This window comes from Felis catus, chromosome C1 (genome assembly GCF_018350175.1).
Source record: "Felis catus isolate Fca126 chromosome C1, F.catus_Fca126_mat1.0, whole genome shotgun sequence".
NCBI classification, from domain to species: domain Eukaryota; kingdom Metazoa; phylum Chordata; class Mammalia; order Carnivora; family Felidae; genus Felis; species Felis catus.
In genome coordinates this window covers 219494287-219511272 of record NC_058375.1, presented here as the reverse complement: position 1 = coordinate 219511272, position 16986 = coordinate 219494287, and the positions used below count along the sequence as shown (strand labels likewise).

At 62.4% G+C, this 16986-nt stretch overlaps 1 protein-coding gene across 7 annotated transcripts in view; it reads left to right on the top strand.

Annotated features, from left to right (window-relative positions):
- HDAC4 (histone deacetylase 4) overlaps positions 1–16986 on the top strand; it is a 294826-nt gene that overhangs the window by 208147 nt on the left and 69693 nt on the right. For all 7 annotated transcript variants that reach the window (XM_023259940.2, XM_045034698.1, XM_023259939.2 and 4 more), the window contains 3 exons: positions 428–548; positions 4528–4649; positions 14008–14139. In XM_023259940.2, the coding sequence (XP_023115708.1) occupies positions 428–548; positions 4528–4649; positions 14008–14139 (375 nt within the window). The remainder of the gene's footprint in view (positions 1–427; positions 549–4527; positions 4650–14007; positions 14140–16986) is intronic.

Genomic DNA, 16986 nt, shown 5'->3' with positions numbered 1-16986 from the left:
CTGCTCCCGTCCGCTGGTGGCGGTGCGTGCACGCAACCTCCGGGGCTCGGCCGCGTGTGCCGTAGCGGGGACGGAGCCGCGTGCTGCCCGCGCCCGTTCGCCACGTGCTTTCACGTGAGGGTCCGAAAGTGCCCCCGGCGGCCGATCCGTGTTAGGTGACAGTGAGTCCGTCTGCTGGTGACTTTTCCGTGGTCGATGGGGCTCGGTTCTGCGAAATGTTCGTGGAGGAAGAGCCCTTCTTAACGCTTCTCCTGTCCTTCCCCTTCCTCTGAGAAGCCTTCCTGGCACCAGCAGCGTCCCGATTTCGGGTCGATTTTGGCTCGCAGGCCGGGCTCCGAGCCACTGCTCCCTCCCCAGCACAGAGCTGCGCGTCCGCGCCGCTGGGCCGCCACCCCCGGTCACCTGTCCGTGCTTTCTCCCGCGCCAGGTGCCGTGGCCAGCACAGAAGTGAAGATGAAGCTTCAGGAGTTTGTCCTCAATAAAAAGAAGGCGCTGGCCCACCGGAACCTGAACCACTGCATCTCCAGTGACCCGCGCTACTGGTACGGGTAAGTGCAGGGGTGCGGGCGCCCGGGCCTCCCGTCTGGGGCCCCAGTGGCCGGGCACCACCCGTAGGCCGGCGCGGTACCGGGTCTTCACCCTGAGAGGCGGGGGAGGCTGTGGGCAGAGACTCGCCAAGCAGGGAGCGGGCTCGCGACAGCCGGCGCAGTCCAGCGGCAAATGCCGGGACGGTCACCCAGACAGAGTGGGGCCGGTCTCTGCATGACAGAGGCTGGTGCCTGGCCATTACTCTTCTCCCGTGTATTTTGGCCACAAAAGGAGCCACCTCACTGGCACCGCGGTCTAACGTGTCCGTGTGCACCCGCTGGATTTCTACCCGGTGTTTCACTGACTGCTAGGCAGGTCCGTAGCATCTGTGCTGTTTTTCGTGTTCACGTGAGGAGCCCTTTCGCAGAGCCCATGTGGTTGACAGAGGCCACAAGAGAGCCTCGTTCGTGCTAACAGCCGGAGAGGCTGGCGCACCGCGGCAGAAAAGTCCGCGACAACGCCCGCGCGCAGAGGCACGTCCCCTGAGCACCAGCCCGTCACATGGGAGCTGGCCTCGGCACAGGCCACGTCTGGAGCGGAGGAGCGGGTTTATGTGGCCTTAAGCAGTGATCAAGGGTGCTTTGCGGCTTTTTGCTTTGAAATCTAGTTTTCTCCCGTTTTCAGGGCTGATTTCATCTCTCACAAAATCCATAAGGTGGTTTTCATAAATCAAAACATGATTACCTTCTGTTTCATCGGGGGAAAATATATTATTCTCAAGCGCCCAGCGGACAACTGTGTGGACTAAATAAAAACCCCACCACATTCCGCTGAGATGATCCCGAGGACCTGGCAGGTGACACCGGTGACCAGTCAGAAAGTACTTTGATTCCGAGGCAGAGACGGCGCCCTCGTTCCACGTGCAGCCATCGCTCGCTGCTCGGTCCCTTAAGCTGCACTCATCGAAGCATGCTGCTGGCGTGCCCGCAGCTCAGCCGGGGACACGACTCACACGGACGAGCAAAGGCAACAGCGTCCCCGAAGAGCCACCACGGCTCTTCGTGGTGACACCGTGAGCCCCAGAGCCACCATGTGGAGGATTCCTCAGAAACGCTTGTAGCGGCCCCCGGGGGCCCGCGTCTGGCTGGGGTGCTTGTTGTGGGAAAGCTCCATCCTCCCCTGGGGTTGGGGGCTGCGGGCTGATGCCCCGCGGAAGGCGGTTTGGGGAGCGGGTGAGACGGTGTCCGCGGGGTTTGCGCTGAAGATGGCAGGAAGGGGAGCGGGGGCGGGGGCCTCAGACCAGGAGGCGCTGGGGGAACCCGGGACCACAGGCCTGTGGAGGCGGCAAGCGGGCAGGGGCTCTTGGGCCTGCTGGCGGGAGGGAGGCTCAGATAGCGGGGCTGCGGTGTTTAGCAGCTGTGGTCGGCGGGCGGGGAAGCGCCAGGTCTGGGGAGGTAAGGCTGGCGAGGGGCCAGAAGACCATGAGCCTGGAGGAGGTCACGTGGTGGCAAGCAGGAGTCATGGGTTGACCGCGTCCGAGTGCTCGGATGGTGGCCGCGGTTGCGGCGGAAGATTGGGGTGGCCGGTGCCAGGCTCCTCTGTGAGTCGGGGGGATCCTGGGGTACGGAGACCGCTGGCAGGAGCGGAGGCCGCGGTGACGGGTTCATACGTGACAGGACAGAGCCTGTGGGCTGGGAGAGCACGTCACCTCCCGTCCTGGAGGCTGCAGGGAAGGGGGCGGTCCTGGCAGGAACAGAAACAGAGCACTGAGGAGGGAGCTTGGAGTTGAGGGAAGGGCCGCAGGGTTGAGGGCAGGTGAGGGTCCCAGAAGGGGTTGACAGGGACCGCTCCCTGAGCAGGGCTCCCCGAGGTAGGGCCCCGACGGGACGAAGCTTGCTTGCTCTGGGTTCAGGTCCCTCGGAGGGATTTGGGGCACACAGGCTGGAGTGCGGAAGAACGTGGTCTCAGGGAAATCAGCCAGGGGACAGCGCTGTTTGCACGGAACTTGGCCGCTGTCTTGCTTTGTCACCCCGAGGCCGACATCGTCGTGGAGTGACTGTCATGTTCACTTGCTGTTGTGACGGTGAAAACTGGGTCTTCCTGGAGAAGGAACTGAACTTTGACCCTAGCTTCGCTCCACCCACAACGATTAGCACAAATGTGAGAGCGCGTCAGTGTGCCGTGCCCGTGCGGCCAGGGACTGGACCCGGGCCTGGAGCGACCACACGTGCCCGGTCCCCAGGACGGTGTGACGGGGGGGTGGGGGTTGCCCCGGAGGGGCCCCGGGGGCCTGTGCGGCAGGCACCCCAGGGCCGCAGGCGCGAGGAGCTGAGCTGTGCTGCCGGGAGTCACTCCCTCGAAGTCTCCGGCCCGAGACGGGGCAGCACCAGCGGTGGCACTGGGGCAGCCTGCGCCCGGACCGTCCTGTCGAGGCTCCTCCGAAGGCTGGAGCGGGAGTCAGGAGGTTTAATGCTGACAGCGTCTCGAGACACCAACCCGAAGAGAAAACCTGCTAGATCTGAAGCGTAGCGTTTCCAGCTCCTGGCCTCATCGGAAACGATCTACAATTGAAGTCTCTAGCGACACCAGATATTATTTATAGTAACGTCCACTGATGCGATACCCTGTCAGTAACTATTACTTCGCTCTCCCGTCCCCTCACGCACACACAGGTCCTCCCGTGTTTCTCACGGAGGAAAAGGCGAGTTCTTTCCCACGTCGTGGCTTGGCCCTGAGCGACTTGGAGCTGACCGAGGGGATCCCCTCTGGGGATGTGAATCCGTAGAGAGACAGTGCTGCCCTCAGACCTTTCGGGAGACCCTGAGAGAACGGCCCCCGAGGGGAAGCCTTCCCACCCGAGGCGGCGACCCCCGCGCGGTACCGGTGTGCGGGTGCACCTGTCCCGGGAAGGAGCCGCGCTCTCGCTGCTGCTGGCAGGCGCCCGGCGGGCCGTGTCCGGGGCTCTCTGAGCACTTGGCTGCCACGTGGCCCGGCCGGGCCCCACAGCCCACGTGTCAGGGCCACACTCACGGGGCGGGTCTCTGCGAGCGGCACATTCTCCGTGAGCAGCACCAGTCTGCGCTCAGATATCTAAACATCCACCTGTGGGCACTTAAGAGCCCACAGTCTCCATTCAGACAACGCCAGGTGTGTGCGTACGCGGTGCTGTGGATCCAAATAAACAGGCTACCAAATGCCAAGTAAGTAAGTTGGCAAATCGTTTCAAGTCATTAAGTAGGTTACGCAGTTGAAAGACGCAACGGGATTCATCACGCCTTGCGCGGATGCTTCCAGCAGGGCCCAGCCGGCCGTCCCACCGAAGCCCCAGTTGGCCGATGGTCTGGCTGAGGGCCAGTGGCACCGCTTCCCCAGCCCTGACCCCCGCTCCCGCCCCGCTGCACCTCCTCCCGGAGCCCGACCCTGTCTCCCCGTGTTAAGGATTGAGTCATGCCTGGCTGGTCGCTAGGGGCAGGAAACTGCGCAGACCAGCTTCCAGGCACAGGGTGCCTCTAGTCCAGACCCGTCGTCCTCAGAGAAGGGGGCCGACTGGGTGGCTTTGGTTCCTCTCGAGGTGCAAATGACGGTGTTTTCTGCTGAAAGGACGTCCCTTTGGGGACCACAGACCTCATCATCACCAGCTCCAGACACACCCCCAGATCCCAGTCACCTCTAACCGCCTTTGGTTCTGTGCACATGCAACCCCCCCACCCCCGTCTGCCCCAAGGACAGGCCCTGTGTGGCGGGCGGTGACCCGGTGGGTGGCCAGAGAGCAGTCAGTGCAGGGAGCCCCCAGGCGGGGACGGGGTGACGGTGGGGGGTTGCACGGGCCCTCGCCCCTCCTGCACCAGGGTCCAGCAGCGGAGGTCGTGCTCGGCCTGGGTTCCCGAGTTTGGTCTGGCCCCCGCCAGGAGGCCGGTCTCCACGCGCGGCCACAGCTGATCCGGGGCTGATGTGACACCCTGGCTAACTCGGCCGTCTGCCTCTGCCTCTTCTCTCCAGGAAAACACAGCACAGCTCCCTCGACCAGAGCTCCCCGCCCCAGAGCGGGGTGTCGGCCTCCTACAACCACCCGGTCCTGGGAATGTACGACACCAAAGACGATTTCCCGCTCAGAAAAACAGGTCAGTGCCCCGGTCTGCTGCTGCCTGAGGGCGGGGCTCCCAGCCGGCCCCTCCCACATCCCCAGACGCTGAGCCAGGCTGGGATGCGCACTCGGAGGGAATCCCAGCTCATTTTTAAGTATTTGGGGTTTTTTGAAATGATTATTAGAGCATCGTGTTAAGATAATCCTTAAGCGCTTCCTGACGGTTCATACCAAAAGCAGCGAACCTCACGTAAGTACAGCTGCCCTTTAACACTCAAGCTCATTCGTGAACAACAGCCTAGCTCATGGCATGCTGCACTTTGTCACAGCTCGGAGCATCCCCTGGTGGGCCGGGGACACGGCAGCTCCCGCCCACGGGCCCAGGGTCCTGCCGGAGCAAGCCAGCCAGCGTTCGGCCCTCAGCGCCGGCTCTAGGCAGGGCCTGGGCAGCGGGGGCGGCCGGGGGCCCCAGGGTAGGAGCAAATGTATTCAAGAAAGGACCTCATTGTGTCCCGCGAGGACATGTCAGCACGACGCCTCAGGGCGTGTGCGGCTCTGTCGCCAGAAAAGAAGGGCATTCAGACTCAGGCTCTCTTGGACTCTGTCCAGCGGTGATGGTTTCAGCGGGCAGTGGCTTTTAAGAAAGATCAGAGCGGCTGTGGCTGGGGCACGAGGGTGGCCGGAAGGGCAAAGGCCAGAGGAGTGCCTTCCAGAGGCTTTGCCTCGAGAGGTGAGGGCCGGCTGTGGCCGGCGCTGGAGCACGGGCTACCCTGGTCGCAGACGCGGTGCGTGGAGCCCGCGGGTGCAGAGCATTGTGGGAAACTCCAGGGCGCCCTGCTTGGTGGAAATGAGGCCCTTGTGGCACAGCTCTTTCTTTGTAAACACAAATCTTTTTTACCCGGAGGATCTGGGTTGACTTTTGACAGATACGCTTTGAGGCAGTCACATCAGCATCTTTACGCGAGTGATGAGGCTTTGGGGGATGGGGCTGAACGGCGCCCCCGCCGCCCCACCCTAAAGACAGAAGACTCGGGGCCTCTCGGTAGTCAGAGCTGTGCCCCGGCGGAGTCGGTGTGGCACGCGGGGAGCAGACCCTGAATCCAGAGCCAGAAACTGTGGGGAGGCCCCTCAGTGGTGCTTGACTGACGGTCCAGGTGTGTGAGATGGAAGGACCGCACCACGAAGGCCACGGGCCTGGAGCTGGAGCCCAGAGTCCCCGACCAGCACCTCGGTGGGGTTGGCCGAGCCGAGGCGAGGACCCTGCAGGCACGGGCAGGGTTTCCTTTCTTGGCGAAAGGAAGGTGCCACTGCGGTCCTCTTCTCCTCAGTTTGGGGTACGTGGCTCTCACTCGTCCGCTGAGAACGGTTGTGGGTTCGCCTAGAGAGAACCCACGCGCTCGCCAGAAGCGCGTGGTGGCCGGTTCTCCCAGGCTGGCCCCCCAGGCCCCCTTCTGGAACCTGGTGCTGTGCGTAACCACACTCACATCCACAGAGCAGGAGGTCACGGGCAGCAGGGGGCACCGTGCCGGGAGAGGGGCCGAGACCGGGCCTGCCCCAGGTGCTCGGGGCCCAGAAAGAGTGAGCCGCCGGAAGCTCCCCTCACCCGAAGTGCGTGGGCAGGTTGTGGGCTCCCCCGTCCAGCAGTTCGGGTTGGATCTTTTCACTGGCTTTGAAGCTCTGTGTGCCCTCTGATGGATTCCTTAGGTCCCCTTGGCCTCAGTTTCTCATCAGTGACATGGGGCCCTGCACCCCCATATCCTCCCCGCCGTGGATACACCGAGCAGGCAGAGCTTCCTCCTGCCCCGGGTGTGGCGAGCGTGGCCCCCAAGGTCCCGACGGCGGAAGCAGAAGTCCGGGGACCTGGCCGCCAAGCAGAGCCACCCACCTCTGGCCCAGGGGCCTCGCCTCGCCTCTTCCCCCTGATGTCCCAGGAAAGGACAGAGAACGTCACCTGCCTCTGGTGGCGCTCACGCAGCTCCCTGGCCTGAGCCCACACCCCCAACTCTGAGCAGAAGTGGGGGTGCCCGTCAGGGGACGTTTGCCCTGGTTCTTTCCGTCTCCCGGCCGAACAAGGCCGGCACCACCCGGAGACGGGCCCCTGTCACAGGACACAGAACCCGGCGGTGACCTCTTATAGCCAGGGTCCCGGAAGACTCCGGAGGCGGGACGGTGAACTCCACTGCCGATCCGCTGCCGTTCCCCAGAGCTGCGTGGCCCGCGACCTTTGCCTCACAGGCCCCGTGACCTCCAGTGTTTGTGCCTGCTGGCTCCCGTGCTGCCTTGGGCTTCTCTGGGGTCTGGAAACAGGGTCTCTAACACCTGCTTGCTCGGACCTTGTGCCACAGCAACCCCCCCCACCCCCGACCCAGGTCCTGTTCCGCTGAGAAACGAAGACTGTCCTGGTCACAGTTGGGGAGGTGCCGCTGAGCACGCGGCGTTCCAGAAGAACTTAATTAAGATTTGATTGCGGGATCCACTTTTTAAAAGGGCGTCACCAGCACATTAATAATATTAATAATATAAAGATTTCAGTGGAAACATTTAAGCCACTTAAGGGAATAGAGTGTAGTTAGGTGTCCTGTATCATTCTAAAAGTGTCTTTCCAACACTCGATGTCAGTAATTCTAAATAATTTACAGCTGCATTTCTGTAAGAGTCGGTAAGAGGAAAGACTACAAAAATGGGACTTTGAGCGCACCGACTCACCCACGCCCCTGCACGTTCAGGGGGTGACTTCGCCCTGGCTTGGGGGCCGTGGCCTGGGTTCAGATCCAGCTTCCTTACTCACTTCCCAGAGGCTGGGTCATAACGGGTGGGTCTGCTCTCCAGAGCAGAGGGAAGAAGGTGGCGCCTGGTGGGTCCAGCCCCGGGCAGGAGTGCACGGTTCTGCTGGGTCACCCACCCAGCAGGGGGCGAGGTGGGCCCAGCACCGGCTCCCCTCCCCTGCCCGCCCGGGCAGTGCCCGTCCTCACACAGCCTGTGCTGCTGTCACATGAGCATCATGAGGGTCGCGGTGCATCGCCCCAGGACCCCACCCAGTCACTTGGTGCCTCCTGAGGTGCCCTGACACCCAGGGGATGCAGTCCCTGTCTGTGGAGAGTCTGCGTGTCCTCGAGCGGCTCCCCAAGGCTGGCGGTGACCCCTGGGGGCGGATTCTGAGGCTGATTGCCTTGCCCAGTCACACCGCAGTGAGTTGGGATCCAGACTCAACTTCCTGTGCTTGACCAGCAGCGCCCTGTGCCTGCACCAGGGCGACATCCGCTCTGCCCCCCGATTTCTGCAGGGCGGTGACTCGGTGAGCATTTGCCCCGTGCATCCGGGGTGCTGGGCTCCGAGCTGCTGTGGTGGGCGGGGAGCAGGCCGCCCTCAGCACAGGGGCCAGGCCAGGGAGGGGGCCCAGGCACGTGAAGGGCAAGGCTTGTACCCCAAACACAAACCAGATGGATTCAGGCCCCTTCTGACACGGTCGCGCTGGCTTCTGGGCACCAGGGTCCCGTTCCGAGCCTGCAGCCCAGCATGTCCCCGCCGCCTTACAGAGATCTGCCAGAGCCTTCCGTGGCCTGTGCAGAGCCAGGTGGGTTCTCTGTGCCCTCCGCAGCCATGAAACATACCAACAAGCCAGCGAATTTTCCCGTGTCCTGGCGAACCGAATGACGTTCGTGGCATTTGGTTCCGTGTCCGTGTGAGGAGTACGCTGAAGTTACCAGGACGCGGAATGGGCGCGTTTCATACACGACGCTCGGCTCTGCGGTTCGGGAAGAGGCTGCTTCCCGCGCCGCGTGCCGTCGGTACCTTGTTCTGAGCCGCTTCGCAGAAACCCCTGTGCGGGTCAGTAGCAGGGACAGGAGGGGACGATGCCCACGCGCTACGGCCGGTCGCCTGTGATAAATGGCCCTCGAGCTCCTGCTCGGGGCTGGGGCCGCTGGCCTCCGCCCTCTCTGAGCGGTCTCCGAGCAGGCTGTGGGAGGCCACCGCGGCCTGGGCAGTGCTGGCCCCGCCGAGCACCAGCTGCCAGGTGGGCAGCCTCCCTCGGCACTCAGGGGCTGTGTGCTCTTTAAAAACCGGGTGTGAGTGTTCAGAGAGCTCTTCAAAAGGCTTTATTGTGTTTCCAAAGGAGAGGGAGGGTGGGTGTGGTTAAATGCCAGGCAGCTTCTGTGCAAGGAAGTTGGCTCACGTGTTCTGTGCTCCAGCCTTTCGACCTTGATGACCATCACCCTTGGCCCTCTGATATGCAGAGCACCAGCTGGGATCTTGGACCAGTCTCTCCGAGAGCCACGTCCCACCGTTCGGTGGTACGTCCACACTGCTCTCGGTGGCCAACGGAAATCAGCTGGGGGACACGACACCTTCAAGCAGCGTGTGGTGCTTCTTTTCTTTATTAAAAGATCACAGAATGTGTGCCTGTAACAGATTAAACACACATTACACACACATCCTGAAGCTCACTTCCCAGAGGCTGCTGCTATTAGCTTGGTATCTGTCTGTCCAGAGACCTTCCGTCCCCGCGTGTGGCAGTGTTGCCCGTGTGCGCCGTGAACACGCAGGCCCGTCTTTTTGTTAAGAAAAACGCTTGCTTTGCATTTTGTCCTGTGATTTTATCTTTCAGGCAGTATGTGTTGTTCACACGATTCCATTTCGGGGTAGAAAGATCGATACCTGTTTCTGTGTTATTCTCCCGTGTGGGTATAAATTGCAACTCTTTTGTAGCGTAACTTGGCCAACAAATGTGGGTACCTTTGCTCGCTTGTGCTGGTGTCTCTGTGGGATGGGTCCCTAAGGATGGGGCTGCCCGCCTGAACGGCTGCGCGCTCTGAGCGACGGGGCGGATCACACCACATTGCCGCCCGTTTGTCCCCATTTCATCAAGCAGGCGCTACCGTGTCCGTCCTGGCCCACGCGACGCATGAGTGCACCCTGCTTCCTTCGACGTTTCCAGGAGCGGTTCCGTCACGGCTAGTAAAGCTGGAGCATCTTTGTGCTTATTTTCCATCCTTCCCAGTAGAATGTGAGGTACTTGCAGTGGGGCCCTGGGTGGCCGTGTCATGTAGCCGGTGAGCTGTGCAGAGCTCAGAGTGCCTGCTGGCCAGGCCGGGGCTTTCTTGTCCGTCCCTTGGGCACAATGTCTAGAACCACACCAGACAGCGGGCAGGGTTCCTAGGTGTTCAGTGGATGGAAGTCCAACAGCCGATCTCTCATCCATTTTCCTTTGGGTGTTTTCTTGGGACTTTGTAGGAACTCTTGCTATGTTAATACCAATCCTACGTCGGATACGTGTGCTACAAAAGTTATGTTCCAGTTATATTTTTGGGGTTTTTTTCTTTGTTGTTTTCAAAGTAGATAAATGCACGTCAATCAGAGAGCCCCACTAGGCTCAGGACAGGAACACGTGCCCCTCCCTGCCCTGTGACAGGTGACTTACAGAAAGTATACACCAACATGAAGTGGCCCTGCCTGCATTTCTTCATTTGCACAACTTGTTTGTCCTGAAGTTGCTTCGTTTTCTGTGTGCCTGTTATTAATCCACATGGAGGAGCCCCTGCATAGCAGGCGGTCCAAAGGCCCCCCTGGGGCCTGGGGGACATGCTCCCGGCCCCCCACCCCCCTGGGGAGGCTCCGCCCCTTTCCCAGGACCCCAGGGGCTCCTGCGCGGCCCCTCCTTCACCTCGCACGGCACAGGAGCTTGCGCCGGATGCGAACGTGAGTCCTGGCATGCTGGCGGGTGTCCCCACTGGCTCACATCTGACCCATGACGTGGTCGGGTGCAGAAGCCACTTTCCTGCAGGACTTTCGCGTCTTGGTCTTGCATCCGAGTGACCGTTGGGGAATCCAGCACCGCTGACGAGGCCCACCCCTGGTGCCCGGAGCTCCAGAACCCTGCAGGGCCTGCCTGGCGAGGGCCGCTGTGAGGCCTCCTGGGCAGCAGGCCTTCTTCAGATGGAGCACAGTGTCACTTCAGTCACCTTGTTAGCGACCTTCCCCACTCTGCCCTGTCTTGGCTCTTTGTCAATCCAATGTCAGACCTTTGCACTCCCGTTTTCCAAATTTCTCACCTTTTTCTCCAGATGTCTTCTTCCCACACTTGCACTTCTGTCCCGTGCCTTGTCCTGGGTCTCAGGAAGGGGCACCTGGAGGCACACGCTCCGTCCGCGTGCCCGGCTGAGACGGCGTCGTGGGCATCCTCGGTGGCTCAGGCCCTGCTCTCCTTGCTGGGTGTGGGGGCAGGCCCACACACCAGTGACTGCTTCCAAAAGGACCCTCCTCTGTGCACGTGCCACGGGCACGTCCGGCCTCTGTGTGCCCACCTGGCTGTTAAACAGTAAAATGTTCCCACCCTGAAAGCGGTTTACGCTGTGACCGACCCTCAGGGAGAGCGTGACGTTCATAAACTGGGTGTGGGTTAGGGTTCGTCGAGAGCACTCTTCGTCTCGGCCGAAGGCACTTCCTGCCCAAGGAGGGGCGGGTGCTGGGGAGGGGGTCGAACTTTAAGGCAAGATGAGGATAGCTTACTTTGACTTAACCTGTCATTTACCTGATCGCCTTTGAGGAGAAACCTCCCGGCTCCCCACGTGCCCCTGGCAGAGCAGGCACCGTGTCCGTGGATCCGGTCAGCGTCCTCTGTTTCGTCAGCACACGGCTGTGATCCACGTCTCCCAAACACCTCCCTCAGGCTCTGGCTCTCGGTCTGCTGCGGCTCTGTTCGAAGGAACACATCCAGCCGTATCCGTACTCCACCAGGCCCCGTTGGGAGCTGGCATGCGTCCTGAGGACCTCAGAGGCCGGCAGGAGCTGCTTGTTGGGGCCTGTGGGGGCCGCACGACCCTGCACGTGGCGGGTGCCGTCTCCAGGGTTCCCTGTCTCGCCGGTGGCCTGCCGTGCAGAGCGGCCTGGGTTACACGCTTTCGGCAAATCTCAGGAAACATGCTTAGGAATGGGTGGAGTGGGGGTCACCGTGTCTCCTCTGTGGGGTCCGCACGATTCGTTTGAGCTCGTGCAATGCCTGGACCCACGGCTGCCGGAGAACGTGCCTTCTCCAGAGCCAAGGAAGGGCAGGAGGGCCTTTGCTGCACCTCAGAGCCCTTCGCAGCCCGGCCAAGGTCCCGGGGCAGGCGCGGGGTTGGGGGGGGGGGGAGGCCAGCCCGGAACCTACACTGCGAGGTGACTGCCTCCCTTCCCGCCTGGTCCCCAGCCTGCTGCTCAGCCCCCGGTCCTGCACCTGGGGTTTCCATGGGGAGGCAGTCCCGGGCGCCCCAGAGGGACAGGGAAGGGCCCAGACCGGTGTGTGGAGCCCTTCTGGTGCCTTAAACTGGGCTGCGGGCGGGGCATACCCCGCTCAGTTTAATGCCCTGCTTTCATCTTAAATGAGACGCTTGACATCTTGAACACAGTGTCCCTCGTTTCTGTTCTGCACCGGGCACCGCACGTGAGATGGGGGCCCGCGGAGGGGCGGGGGGGGGGGAGTGTGCTGAGCTCCCAGGAGGCGGGGCAAGTCCTTCAGACCGGCCTGACTTTCATGTTCAAGCACGGGCAAGGGGGAGACCAGCAAAGAGACAGACGAGCAGAACCCTTTCAGGGGCCACCGTGAGGGGAGTGCGGCCGTCCCACGGTCCGGACAGGGGGACCGGCAGCCACGTGCGGTGGGAATGGGCTTGGGGCCTGCCCGGCACAGGCTGCGGGTCACAGGGAACCTGGGGTCCTCGGGGAGGATGGTCCCGGCCGGTGCCCTCGCTCGACCAGGTGTCGGGAGCGTGGCGACCCTGCCGCCCCCACCCCCGCACCCCATGTCCCCAGGCGCTCCCCGCCGAGGGCCGCGCTGTCCTGCGGTCTCGGGGGCAGCTGCCGACCCCTCCTCGGACAGAAGGTTGTTGAAAGGACCGTTGGTGTCCTTCTAGCAAAGACCTTGGTGGCATGAGCAGAGCTGCTGTTTCCTTGCCTGTTAGCCACACGGGGTCGTGGCCTTTCTCTCACGTTAAGTAAGGCCGAGAAACTCCGCGCAAACCCAGGAGTGAGTGAAACTCAGGAGTCTGCAGTGCCCGCAAAACAAGTGTGAAAGCAGTGAACGTGGATCCTCCCGCCTGTGGAGAGGGTGAACCCCTCCCACTTTTCTTGGCCGCGGAAGTCCTACAAGTGGACGGGCACCCGCTCTAAGCCCAGATACCGCAAAGGGGAAAGGGCCCCGTCCCTGCCTCACACCCTCCAGAGCAGGGGGGCCATCGGGAGCATTCTGGCAGCTTCTTCAAACACACCTTGGATTCCTCTGGGAGGCTGCACTCAGGTGCCCGGCCGCGCCCTCCGCCCTCCAGGGCCCACAGACCCGGCCTCCTTCGGGGAGTGGGGTCCCCAGGCCACTGCCCCGCCCTCCACGCTCCCCAAGGGTCGGAGTCACGGTGCCCCTGAGATGCACGCGTGGCCTGCTCCTTAAAACCCAGTCGTCTTAGTTCTGATTCCAGAGGGAAATTCGATTGCATTGCGTGGCACTCTGGAGAGCAGTGAACTTCCTGTTCCAGAAAGATTAAAAACAGCAGGGGTGCTGATTAAAAACAAACAAACAGAAAGGTAAAAACGAGCTAATTTGCAAATGCACAAGTCGTAGGGACTTGAAAGCAGTCAAGTAAAACCCCAGAACGCCAACGTCTCCCAGTGGTGCTCTTACCCCTGTCCCGGCCCTGAAAGCTGGTGGCCTCGTGGAGCTGGAGATTCCTGCCCAGGCGTCCGGACGGGGCACCTCTGGGTGCAGAAGGCACTGCCCAGGCAGCTCGCACTGGGGCGCCCCCCACTTCCCCAGAGGTGCAGCTTGATTGGTACGCGGGGTGGTCTGGGCTCCGGGTGCAGAGGCTTGGGAACCACCGTGGGCTCAGATTTGCAGGTCTGCACAGCACAGGGCCGTTAACAAACCAGACCAAGCCGAAACACCTGTGTCCCCCGTTCAGGTGGACTCTGAGGGAGATGGGCCCGTTCACCTACACGCGGGTGTGGAGGACCGGTTGGCCTTAGGACCCCATGGCGGCCACTGGCAGAGGTCGCCGGGAGCCCCAGCAAGCAGCTTGTTTCCAGGTGGTTAGACGTGGGAGGAATTTCCGATATGCAGATGAATGAGGAAGTGGAGACCATAGAAGCCGTAACAACATTTGTGGGCCGACGCCCCGAAACGACCAGCACAGATAGGTAACCCTGTCCAAAGACACGTAGCCGAAGGCGTCCGATGGCCTTTGTGCATCTTGTGGGACTGAAAAGATGCTGCGTTGGCCTCAGGAACGCTGCCTTCGCTCTGCCCTGCAACAACACAGCAGGGTTGAGTGGATATTGACCTGATGTGCGTGGTTTTTTTAGCTGCCAGTGAGATAAACTTGGTCCCCGTCGTGAGCGTCTGACTGTAATGACGTCTCCTTTTCGTGCAGCCTCTGAACCCAATTTGAAATTGCGGTCCAGGCTAAAGCAGAAGGTGGCCGAAAGACGGAGCAGCCCGCTGCTACGCAGAAAAGACGGGCCCGTGGTTACCGCTCTAAAGAAGCGTCCATTGGATGTCACAGGTACGTCCCGTGAGTCGTGGAAGCCCGGCCACCGCCTTCTCCGCGAGGCTCTGCTGCCGCGAGCCTTTCCGAGACCTCCTCCGAGGCCCTGAGTCTCTGCACAGCACCTTGTCCCCGGGGCGCCGGCCGTCCGAGAGCCACAGCCAGTGCCCTGGCAGGGGTCTCTAAGCACGCCCCCGCACCCCTTCTCTGCTCCGGGCCTCAGCCGCGGAAAGTGGCGTCCACCGGCCCGGGTACGGTCAGGGCAGTCCTGTCTGACGTCGCACCGGGTGTTTTCAGGAGTTTTGAGTTGAGGTTCCCTGATCCTGCCCCGTCTGTGGTGAATCACACGGTTGTGAGCTGCTACCGCCCATCACGGTGTCTGGGCCACGGGGCAGGGGTCCCACGGGTGGGAGGGGGAGAGAGGAGGGCGACCGCTCCTTTCCACTTTCCTGGTGAGCGTTGCTCTCGGCCCCCACCTAGCGGTGGACACGCAGAAGTACACCCCCGGCAGAGCCCGGGCCTGAGGGGCGCCCTCCTTCCTGCGGGTGCCGCTCCCCTCTTCCGGGCCGCACCCCCCACCGCAAGGGTGCACCTCGCTTCCAGAGGGCCCACCCCGGCCCCAGGCGCATCCCACTTCACGAGGGTGGGCCCCACCCTGAGGCTGCGCCCCACTGCAAGGGCACACCCCAGCCCGGAGTGTGTGCTCCCGCTTCCTGCGGGCGCCCATCCACATGCCCGAAATCAGCACCCCGAGAGAGGCGCTGCTCAGAAGTGGCTTGGGGGCGAGGCGGGCGAGAGCCGTGTTTGCGGCAAGCACAGGGCCTCCTTTGAGAGGCAAGGCTCTAGGTAGCGGCCTGTCAGTGGTAGGTTCTCAGGGCCCGAGGAGGGGGGCTCCCCGGGGCTGGTCCCCGTGTGGAAGCGGCTAGTGCCGCGCACACGGGTCGGAGCTCCAGCGCCTCTGAGTTAAGGTGAGAGCTCTGTGGGGCCCTCCTGCCCTGTCCCGCTGCGCTCCAGGGCCCGTTAGCCAGGAAGACCCCCCGACGTAAGCTCCTGCCTCGGAGCGTTTGTGTGAAAAGCCGAGGCTCTTCGTGTTTCGGCGCAGGGTTCTGTGCTGGGTCCGTCGAGGACAGACGGGCCTCGTCTGAGGAGAAGAGCGTTGTCACTCGGAGTCCCGGAGTCTCCCCAGCTGGGGGGCCCCCTTCGAGGCTGTGAGTGCAGCTGTGTTTCCTCTGACGGGTGCCTGGCGTGGGCCGGCCGCCCTGATGGACGGAGGAGCCCGTGCAGTTATTTCTGGCCACGGACTTGGTGAGGCGGGGCCGTGGGCAGGCTTCTTCCTGAGCGCCGGCTCTCGTGTTCACGTGGTCAGCCCGTGACGGTTTCATGCTACCGTGAGTCCGCACCAGGTTACACGTGAAAGTGGGGGCACGGGTCCTCACCTCCGTGGAGCTCAGGATCCGACTTGAGAGACCAGACCGTGCCCGCCCCAGCTGACGGGTCCGGGGTTGTACTACCGCAGAGGAGTCCGGGGCGGGCAAGGCCAGGGGGCACTTGGCAGATAAGTGCAGCTGGCAGAGAGACGAGAGGAGATGGGCTTCTGGGCCCCACAGACCCCCGGCAGCCGGGGTAGAGCTGACTCTCCAGAAGGCAGAATAAGGAGTTCAAGGAAGGCGGTGAGGGTTCTGCAGCAGGGGTGCATGGCGGTTCAGAAGGAGGCCCACCGGTGTGTGTGTTGGGGGGGGGCTGGGGTCCAGGTGGGGGCAGGGCCGGGCTGCTTCTCCCCGGTGGTTAAAGCCTCGCGTGCTGCAGGAGCAGAGATCTAGCCGGAGCCGCTGCTGCTCACTGTGGGGCGTGTTTCCTTCCAGTCTGTCTTCTGTGTGCCCGTCCCGCCGCCCAGCCCATGCCACGCGGTGCCCCGCTTGTGCTGATGCGAATAACACGATTACACACTTGTGTTCCTTTCTTACACCGCTTTCCCGCAAGCGGAGCGAACAGTAATCCGCGTAGTTGAGTGGGAAACGGTTGGAGAGCTGGACGTGTATCTTTATTGCCCCAGTTTCTCACCCGCTTGCGCGAGAGGGTCTGTGTGGTGACCCTGCAGGGGACACACGTTTGCAGGAAGTAAGTGGAAGCTGGCGTGTAGTCTGGGACAGGAACAGCAGGGATGGCATCCAAGGCGGGGCCCCGGGGACCGCCCCCGAGGGCCAGGCGGCCAGGAGGAGGCGGCTCTGCCTTGTGCACAAAGTGTAGCAGTTCCTCCCCCCGGGCCCTTCTCAGCGGCTCCCCGTCCCGTGACCCCCGGTGAAGAAGTAAGCCCTGGATTTGGTGTGGGGGCAGCAGGGACCCGGTCTGAGCTCACGTCACTGTCTGGGAGGCCTGACCGTGGCCAGGCTGCCGCGGCGAGCCGATGGCCGGTCGGTCGAGAGGGCCAGGGACCCCAGAGGTCACAGTCCGTGGTGAGGCCATTGTTACGATGCCCACAACACAAGAAAGCAGAGAGAGCTGAAGAGACGCTCCCACAGACACCGGTGGCACGGCGGCTCCGGTGGCGGTGAGAAGGGGGCAGGGTGAGCATGTTCCTCAGTCTCGGGCAAGTCGCCGTGAAGCCTGGGCCCAATTGGCAGGGCGGACCCACCCGTACCTTGAAAGTCACTTGCAGGATAAACTAGTGTGCGATTCCAGGGAACCCCGACCAGTCACAGCAACCACGGGCGGCACCTGCCCTGGGTGTCTGATGTCGCCCGGGAAAAGCGAGAGGCTTTCGTTCCAAAGGAGCCCGGCGGCCCGTGGCTTTGCTAGCGAGCGTGGTAAATCTGACCTCTCCCTATTCAGAGTTCCTTGGCCTCTGTGGTTCCCGGTCTTCTGTTG